The sequence below is a fragment of the Humulus lupulus genome, chromosome 2 (assembly GCF_963169125.1).
Source record: "Humulus lupulus chromosome 2, drHumLupu1.1, whole genome shotgun sequence".
Lineage (NCBI taxonomy): Eukaryota > Viridiplantae > Streptophyta > Magnoliopsida > Rosales > Cannabaceae > Humulus > Humulus lupulus.
The window spans coordinates 142,364,124-142,373,777 of record NC_084794.1 but is presented as its reverse complement, the minus strand read 5'-3'; the positions used below and the strand labels follow the sequence as shown (position 1 = coordinate 142,373,777).

Genomic DNA, 9,654 nt, shown 5'->3' with positions numbered 1-9,654 from the left:
GAGATGGAGGAAATTTTTAAAGATACTATGGTTGAATTTGTTGAGATTGGAGGATCGATAACTAGGGATTTGAGTGCGGGTAGGGCTGGGTTGAACGATTCTTGTCTGAAATGGAGTGAACAAGAAGAGAATGGCATTGATTTTCAAAATCAGGCAAAAGATAAGTGGTCTACATTTAGAGCAATGTTGCCGAACCAAGGAGGTGCACGGTTGCAATTTGAAGAGCCATTACTTCAAGATGGCCAACAGATTGCTCAGATGGATGTGGAGGAAATTGTAGTTGAGGCGTCTTTCTGGAACTCTGCCGTGGTTTGTATGGTTTTAGGAGCCAATCCCCCATTTGCAGTTTTTGAAGGTTTCATAAAGAGAATGTGGGGTAAGCTTGGTATTGAGAGGATTGCGAGATTAAATGCGGGGTATACACTTGTTAAATTTAGAGATGAAGTTACCAGAGTTTTGGTGTTAGAAGATGGGGTTTTGCATTTTGATAGAAAGCCAGTCATTGTGAGACCATGGACCACTGACTTAGCTCACAAGATGTTAGTAAAATCTGTTCCTGTTTGGGTGAGATTACTTGGTTTGGGTTTACAATATTGGGGAACTAAATGTTTGAGTGCATTGGTGAGTACTCTTGGGAAACCAGTACTTGTGGACAAGGTAACAAAGGATCGTTCTATGATGCAATTTGCTAGGGTGTTAGTGGAGATTGACATAGCAGATGAGATTCCTAAGTCTATCCAATTTTTGAATGAAAGAGGTCAATTAATGGAACAATTTTCGGAGTTTGAATGGCTGCCAACACAGTGTAAGCATTGTAGGGTTTATGGCCATACTAAGGCTTTGTGTAACAGGAAAAAGGGGGAGATTTGGAGACCAAAAGAAAAGAAATCTAAAGGAGAAAATAAGGTCAATTCTTCCGAGCTGCATAATGTCACAAGTAATTCAGAGTTAGCTTCTGAGTCTTTATCCAAGGATAAACAGAAAGAAGACTCTATGGAGTGTTCTGATGTTCAGTTGAAATCAAGTGCTTCTGATGTTGATAATGGTCAAGTGTCCAAAAAAATTCAGGTAGATGGGGGCAAGGAGAAAGCTGACAGTAATGAAACTCATGAGGTGGATTGGATCACGCCTAAGAAACTGGGTGGGATGAAGCTATTAGCTAACAAGGCTTCGAATAAGCTGAGGTATACTTATAGTGTATTACAGGATAAGAGGTTGGAGGTTACTAAATTGGCTGTCATTACAGAAAAGAAGTCAAATGGGGGAGTTCAACATTCTTAGCTGGAATGTTCGAGGACTGAATAAGAGGGAAAAACAGAGATCCCTCAGTGCTTTCTGTAGGCTTAATAAAATTGGGTTAGGTGCTTTTCTTGAAACCAAATTAAGGGGAGCTAATTTGGAGGAGATGATGGTTAGATATTTTGATGGTCGGAACTTTTATAAAGGAACTGCTATTGAGGGAAGAATCTTGTTGGTCTGGAAGTGTAGTATTTTGTTAGTGGAAGTATTGCAAGATAGTGACCAATATATTCATACTTATATTAAGGAGTTACGGTCGAATAGAGAGTTTTGTGTGACATTTGTTTATGGTAGGAACACGATTCAGGAAAGGATTCAGTTGTGGCATGACTTATCTTTTCTAACCTTTCCAGTTACACCATGGTTAATGGCAGGGGATTTTAACTCAGTATTTGAGTTTGATGATAGGATTGGGGGTCAACCTGTTTTGTAGCTTAAATGGCAGATGCTCAAAGGTGGAAATCTTTAGGATTGGCTGATGAGCTTCGATCTATTGGTTCTCATTATACTTGGACCCATAACCAAGCTGATGGGGCTAGAATTTTCTCTAATTTGGACCGTACTTTTAAGAATGAAGAGTGGATGGATCTATTTCCTAAATCGATAGTTTTTATAAAATGGGATATAATATCTGATCACTGTTTCTGTATTGTTAAGGCAATGACAGATGTGAACACTGGTTTTAAGCCTTTTCGGTTCTTCAACATGTGGACCGAACATGAAAGGTTCAAAGCTGTTGTTACGCAAAGTTGGAACAAATCCATATCAACTCATGGGTTAGATAGAATTATGATGAAACTGAAGAGACTAACTCATGTTCTTAGACAGTTTAATAAGTGGGAGATTGGTGATGTTGAACACAAGTATCAGGTTGCCAAAGAGAATTACAATCATGCTCAATACCAACTTCAGCAAGATCCTCATTCAGCTGAGTTTCAAGCTGAGGAACATAAATCTTTTGTAAATTTGGTTCAGCAAACCAGGTTCTATGACAGTTATCTTAGGCAAAGAGGCAAAGTCAACTGGCTCAGATTTGGAGATGATAATACAACATATTTTCATGCTTGTTTGAAACAGAGAAAGGATTCGAATTGAATAACCTCTTTTGTTACTAATGCTGGACAGATTATTGAGAAGTATGAGGATGTAGTGGCTCACTTTTTACATCATTTTCAGAGTATTTTGGGTAGTCAAAGTAAGGCCTCGGGTCCTATTCAAAAGGAGTGTTTTATGCATGGTAACATCTTATCTTTAGAGCAACAGCTAGTATTAATAAAGCCTTTTTCTAAGAAGGATGTTAAAAATGCTATGTTTAGTATTAGTTCAATCAAGAGTCCGGGTCCTGATGGTTATGGTTCGGGTTTTTTCAAAGCAATGTGGAATGAGCTTGGTGATGATATTTCAGACGCAATTCTGGGGTTCTTTCAGCAGGGTTCGCTGCCTAAAGGCCTCAACAATGCTATGCTGTCATTGATTCCAAGAGTAGAGAATTCGACTAAGGCTGTGGATTATAGGCCCATAGCTTGCTGCAATACATTGTATAAATGTATTTCAAAGATGCTATGTGGTAGATTGAATTTGATCCTTCCTTTGTTAATCCACCAAAATCAAGGAGCTTTTGTTAGGGATAGACTATTAGCTCATAATATCCTTATTTTTCAAGATACTCTTAAAGGTTACAAGAGGAAGCATATCTCTCCTAGATGTGTGATGAAAGTTAATCTAAGTAAGGCTTATGATTCAATTGATTGCCAATGTTTGGAGGATACCCTTGTAGCCTTCTATTTCCCGGGACAGTTTATTAATTGGGTTATGGTTTGTTTAAAGGACTCTTCTTATTCAATCTTGATGAATGGTAGAGTTCAAGGTAGCTTTCTTGGAAGGAAGGGGCTTAGACAAGGGGACCCTGTAACGACCCAAAATCATTAATATGGCCTAAGGGCCTTGATTAGTGTGCTGGGAGGGCATAATTGGCTTATGTGTGAATTTATTGATTTAATGCATGATTATATGATAAGCATGCTTGTATGATTATATGAATATAAATGTGATTAAATGTTATACCTGTGAGAACCACATTATTATGTGGGTAAATCTGCAGAGCACGACTCGAGGCGATCCTAGGGCTAGATAGCAGGGAAAAGTCGCAACGGGGCTTAACAGTTGACTTTGGACAAGTCAGGGGTATTTTAGGGATCGGGTAGTTATTTAGACTATCGGGTTATGAAAATAAATAATTGGAGATATATTTGAGGTTAGAAAGTCTAAGCGGAAATATTGGGGGATTTTACCATTTTTCCCTCGGGGACATTTTCGACACCCCGAGCCTTGGGATTAGCTTAATAGCATAAGGATAGACTTGGGAAGACTTTAGAAAACACTAGACATAAATTAAACCGACTCTTTCTCAGCCTTCTCTCTCTTTTCTCTCTCAAGCAAGAAAAACACTAAAATTTCAAGGGAAATTAGCTGAAGCTTGGGGAAATTGAAGGGATGAATTAGAGGTTTAGCTCAAGAACCAATCAAGAACTAAAACAGAGCTAAGGTAAGCAATGAATTTTCATTTCTGTGGTTAGGAATTTCGAATAATGGCTGAGTTTTAAATATTTATGGTTTTGGCATTTAAGGTTGAATTTGAGGCTAGAATCTTTGAAGTTAGGTCAGGGAACTCTTGGAGAAGTGATTCTGCAGCTGAGGTAAGCTTTAATCTAAGGTTTAATGGTTGAATTCTAGTATCTCCATGGCTGGTTTTGAGTTCTTGAGTTAGGAAGTTTCAGTAATTGAAATGGGTTTTCTATGGGTTTTTAGTCTAGTTTTTAGCTGGCTTGTGTTGTTGGGATCTTATGGGAAGTTTTTGGATACTTGAGTTGTGGATTTAGGGTGGTTTTGAGTGAGTTTGCATGAGGTTTGGGAGTTAAAAATGGTGGTTTTTCAGGGTTCGAAGGGGTCGGGCCGCGACATAGTTCTTGGTGAGCCGCAGCCCTTCGAAGTTGATGGATGCTGAGGAAGGAGGGCGGGCCACGGCATGGTCTAAGCAATGTCGTGGCCCTTACCTGTTTTTGGGCATTGAGTGGTCTCTGATTGGGGCCATGCCGTGGCATGGTTGGCTAATGCCGCGACCCTTATGGGATTTTGGGATTTTGAGATTCTAGGCTTGGGAATTTAACCTAGGGTGCTCGAGATTGAATCTTTTACCATGTTTGGTGAAATTCAATGTTTCGGAGACTAGAACTTTGTCTAGAAGCTTATTTAAGATTGTTAATGGTATCATTTATCTTGGTTGTGACTAGGTGCTAAGCTAGGGCTCGGGGATCGGATCGCGCTCAAGGAACGTCGCTCGTAACTAGTTCACTTGGAAACCAAAGGTAAGAAAACTGCACCTGGTTGAATATATGTGATGGGACTAAGGGTTCCCTATTTTATATGCTTTAATAGATGGTATTATGCCATGCAAGCTAATTAGTGAACCAACGGCCTAAGGGTGCCAAGGGTTACACTAGCGCACAGGGTGCGGCTTGGCCACTGGTAACCAAGAACAGCTTAATATGCACTGAGCTCGGTTTAAGCGGGCTGGAGTCAGTGGGGTAAACAGGGGGTGCGGCCTAAGTTGTCGGCCCTGATTATTATGTGATATGAATGTTATAAGTGTTGGATTGCATCCATGATTCTGAGTTTATGCTGAGTGGTCAATGTGGATTATATGATGAGAGTACATGCTTAGTGTGTTTGCTATTTGTTATTACTGCTTATGTTGCACATGTTTTCTTGCTGGGCCTTGGCTCATGGGTGCTACGTGGTGCAGGTAAAGGCAAGGGCAAGCTTGATCAGCCTTGATTGGAGAGCTCTGCGAGCGGAATGTACATGGCCAGCTGCTCAGCTGCCACAGTTGAGGTTTAGGCAGGGACGCGAGACCCAAAGATTATCTATTTTGCCTTAGTATGTCTAATATTTGTTTATGTACTTTTGGAAGTCTGTAAACATACTTTTAACTCTGTTTCTTTTGGGATCCCGTGTATATAACAGTTTAATTTTATAAAACGAAACTTTTGAGACCAAAACCTTTTTAACCCTAGCTCATACATGTTTAGTGACACATTTTTAAATTAATGACTTGATTAGTAAGTCTTGCACCTTTATAAGTACACAGTGTAGCGGTCCTGGCTATCCAGGGCGTTACAGACCCGATTTCTCCTTTGCTGTTTGTTCTTGTTATGGAGTATTTTACTAGACTTCTCATTCAAGCTACTCATAATAAGGAGTTCAGATTTCACCCTAGATGTAAGAAGCTGAAATTGGTGAGCCTTTGTTTTGCTGATGACTTGGTACTATTTTGTAAGGGAGCTGCTGCATCAGTTCAGATTATTCAAGACTGTTTCAAATCATTTAGTCGTGCTTCTGGTTTAACAGTCAATTTAGATAAGTTTCGAGTTTATTTTGGGGGTTTGACAGAGAAAGAGACCAAGGAAATACTGAAGGGTCTTCACTATACTGAAGGTACTTTCCCTTTAAAATACCTTGGAGTTCCTCTTAGGCCTACAAAGTGGAAAGGAGGGGACTGTGCTACTATAATAAAGAAGATTCACTTGAAATTGCATCATTGGTCTAGTAGGCATTTATCTTTTGCTGGGAAAGCTCAACTTATCCACTCTGTTTTATTAGGGATTAGAGCTTTTTGGATGAGTATTTTCCTTCTCCCAAAGAGTGTTGTTACTGAGATTGATCAGATGTGCAGAAATTTTCTTTGGGGGACCAGCAGTAGTAATGAAAATAGGAGTAAGATTCACCTCACGTCTTGGGATCAAGTTTGCCTTCCTAAACGCTTGGGGGGTATTGGGTTTAAGAAAGGGTCTAAATGGAATATGATGCTATTAGCTAAGTACCTTTGGGCTATTTCCTCTAAACAAGATATCCTTTGGGTGAAATGGATAGATGCCATTTATCTTAAAGGGAAAAATATTTGGGATTACAAAGTTCATTCAGATGTGAGTTGGTATTTGCGTAAGTTAGTTAACTTGAAATCTGTCATCAATGCTGAGATGTTGGAGAAGGCAGCTATGAACAACAAGATTAATGTTAGCAAGCTATATGTTCAGTTGCTTAACAAGGAAAGGGCTCCTTTTGCTCATGTGGTTTGGTGCAATCTGACTTTGCCCAAGCATCGTTTTATCCTTTGGCAAGCTACTTTGGGGCACTTATTGACCAGAGATAACCTGGTGAGATGCCATATGCAATTTCCTTCTATCATGTGTCCAACTTGTGAATTGCAGCAGGAAAGCCATGACCGTCTGTTTTTTCAGTGCCAGTTCTCTCAGTTGGTGAGAAGCCGAATTGCTGATTGGCTGGGAATTGATATCTGGTCGGTTCAGTTCAAAGATTGGATTTCTTGGATGTTGGGGAAGCCGAAGGTTCTGCAGCAAAAACTGTTGGCAGCTGTTTTAGCTGCTCCAGTGTATATGATTTGGTGGAATAGGAACCAGTGCCTGTTTAATTTCTGTTCTTTGTCTGTAAATAAAGTTGTTTTTTTTTATGCAAGTTTGCTTGAAAGCCAGAGTTGATAATCTGTCTAGATCTAAGTTGGAAAGCAAAGATGTAGCTTTCCTTGAGAAAATTAATCTCTTATAATCCTCAGCTAGAGGGGCTCTCTGTGAGCTTGTTTTTGTAATTGGCTTGTGGTTGAATATATTCTTCGTTTCATAAAAAAAAAATTGCCAAAGGGGGAGATTGTAAATCCTATAATCAGCATTTTTATAGAAATATCTTTTTCTTAAAAGATAAATTGGTTGTTTCCCTTTATTATAATTTTCAGAAATCCACTTTCCCATTTTGTGAATTTTGGATAATTATGAGCTTCCTTATTTAGCTTATATTGTCTCAATTTGTTTATAAATGGAAGATTTATATTGCAAATATTCGGTACTTACCCAAAGTTGTTTATGGTTTTTTTGCTTATATATTTTCGTGCAGCTCAAGAATTACAAACAAAAAACTGGTTCCTTAATGTCATTAATTGCTGTTTCCTTTTTGAGCTTGTTTTTTTATCTGACACAGGTCTGAGCTGTCCCCACCAAAATCGTATCTGTCGGATCAGCATCTTCTAAAAAAGGCAACTCTTCATCAATCAAGAATATCTTCAATTATTCTTGCCTTTATTAGAAGAATTCTTTCTCAGCCTTTATGAGCATGAAAAATGACTCTATAATTAGGGCTCTAAAGGCAGTGAGAAAAGTGAACTCTTTTGTGCGTTATTCGTGAGCATTATTGTAATATTTGTGAGAGTTCCTCTTTGTGTTCAAGATCATAAGTATTCACGTGATCTTGTAGAAATATGTGTGTTTAGTTTTTCGTGGTGAGTTTATACCATGTTCATGAGTGAATACACATTATAATTTGAACACAACGTTTATAGTCTTCGGGAGAAGATTTTTACAAGCATTGCGTCGGGAGGATGCAAGCACTTGCTGGCCATTGAAGGGAGTTCAAGTGGTGGAGCGTTTCAATCAAAATCAAATTAGTGAAGAGAAGTACAACAAAGTTGCGACAAATCTCAAGGGGGAGTCTTGTTTTGTTTAAGTCAATATTTTGTACTTGTGATTCTTTATTAATTGGCTTTATTCTCTGGGCGTGGCCCCAATGGGTAGGTTATCCGAAAAGGTTTCTGAACCTTGTAAAAATTCGCTGTGTTCTTTATTGTTTTGCACTGTCTTCTTATTGTGTTCAGTTTCTGTCGTGACAAGTTTGGATTCTGTTCCGACAGAACTAGAATCTGTGTAAACAGTTAGTTACCATTCTACACTTTAATTAATTCACATGTTTTAATTAATTTGATAATTACTAAAAACGAAATTTCAATCTTTATCTAATAATTAATATTAAAGAAATCAATCCATAATTAATAAACGTTAACAGTGTTCCATATATATATATATACATCCACACTCCACACTTTCTTACAAGAACGTACCATTTATAATTAGTGCACTCTACTACTGGCCAAAGGCCCATAATATAGTACACAACCTAGCATTATTGCCACTATTATATATCTATATATTATTGTAGGTGTACCCCACAATATTTTGCATTTAGCAGCAACCTGGCAAGATTTTCAGACAACACATTATTCGTTTTTAACACATATTAAGCAACAACATATATATATATATATATATAAAGCACACAACGTAGGGACGTAGTTCTTATTAGAAGTCACAAATAGCATGCATTTTAATGATTAATAATTAAGCCATGCGAAGTTGAGCATCTATCCCTTTGGTAAGCTTGACAGCAAAATTGACATAGTGATCAGGGTCTGGAGCACTTTCGTTGGCTTTCTCATACTCCAAAGCCCAAACTATCTTGCTTGCGCTGTTATCCACATCATTAAACTGTATTTTTACCTTGAAACTCTTGTAAAATTTAAAAACATCTCCTTCAAGGATTTCCATGGTGATGGACTTGTTCTCATCATCTACTGCCGCAACTTTCACTTTCGCTGTCATTGGAGACCCTGCACACACAAACTCAAACACCTTACGTACGTCTTTATATATATATATATATATATATATATATAACCTTGCATGGATAATTATTATTATTATATATATATGACAATTTGTATAATACTAATTGTATTGCGCCTGCAAGCATGTATCTATATATATATGTGTGTGTGTGTGTGGTATAATTAATTACCTGTTATGCCAAGGTCATATTTCCAAAACATGATACAGCCAGTTCTGACCCCACCTCCTCCTTGTATTTGCACATTTTTTATGTTTCTAGGAAAGAGTTGGACGAAGCGGACCATATTGTTCTTGAAGAATCCATAAAATTGGTCTGCCGGTATCGTTGTGTCTACGTGAACATTACGCTTGTTTTCCAGGGATGCAGCCATTGTTCAGTTAAAGATACTTCTATATGATAATTAATCATATACTTGGGCTCGAGATGATGACAAGACTAATTAAAAGCCAAAGAAACTAAAATGTTCGTGATGATGAGATACTTTGAACTCCAGGAAGGCTTATTTATACACTAAAAATTCTATCTTTACGACGGGACCACGTAGAATTTCTCTATCTTTGCTGTGTAACACCACTATACTACTACTAGTGGGTTTTGTACCAGAAATTATTTAGTAATGTTTGGGAACCGTCTTTGTCTTAATATAGTGGCTTCTCTAGTGGGGTTATATTTAATTTGTTATGGATCCTAAAAGTGATGTTGTCATACATTACGTTCTTAAAGAAAAATAATTGAATTGATGAGTGATTTCATTCCAATATAGTTCTCATTAATTTTTTTTTTTTTGAAATGCGCCATATATTCTTAATTATTAAGAAATCAGGCAGG

The 9,654-nt window shown here is 37.9% G+C and overlaps 2 protein-coding genes across 2 annotated transcripts; one reads left to right on the top strand and one right to left on the bottom strand.

Moving 5' to 3' along the window:
• The first annotated feature begins 1,737 nt into the window (after positions 1-1,737).
• Positions 1,738-3,228, top strand: LOC133814803 (uncharacterized). The gene is made up of 2 exons (XM_062247717.1): positions 1,738-2,316; positions 2,425-3,228. The coding sequence occupies exons 1-2, from the start codon at positions 1,738-1,740 to the stop codon at positions 3,226-3,228; spliced, it is 1,383 nt and encodes a 460-aa protein (XP_062103701.1).
• A 5,007-nt stretch (positions 3,229-8,235) lies between these two features.
• LOC133816334 (kirola-like) lies at positions 8,236-9,299 on the bottom strand. The gene is made up of 2 exons (XM_062248884.1): positions 8,995-9,299; positions 8,236-8,806 (listed from the first exon to the last, which is right to left on the bottom strand). Exons 1-2 carry the CDS (start codon positions 9,194-9,196, stop codon positions 8,538-8,540), a joined length of 471 nt encoding a protein of 156 aa, XP_062104868.1. The 5' UTR covers positions 9,197-9,299; the 3' UTR covers positions 8,236-8,537.
• Positions 9,300-9,654: the final 355 nt, after the last annotated feature.

What these genes read in the sequence shown, in the direction of transcription:
- LOC133816334 (XM_062248884.1), bottom strand. Translation starts at nt 9,196, where the DNA reads ATGGCTGCATCCCTGGAAAACAAGCGTAATGTTCACGTAGACACAACG. An exon ending in ATATGACCTTGGCATAACAG is followed by an intron (nt 8,807 to 8,994) that starts GTAATTAATTAT and finishes TTGTGTGTGCAG; the next exon opens with GGTCTCCAATGACAGCGAAA.
- LOC133814803 (XM_062247717.1), top strand. Translation starts at nt 1,738, where the DNA reads ATGGCAGATGCTCAAAGGTGGAAATCTTTAGGATTGGCTGATGAGCTT. An exon ending in ATCTTAGGCAAAGAGGCAAA is followed by an intron (nt 2,317 to 2,424) that starts GTCAACTGGCTC and finishes AATGCTGGACAG; the next exon opens with ATTATTGAGAAGTATGAGGA.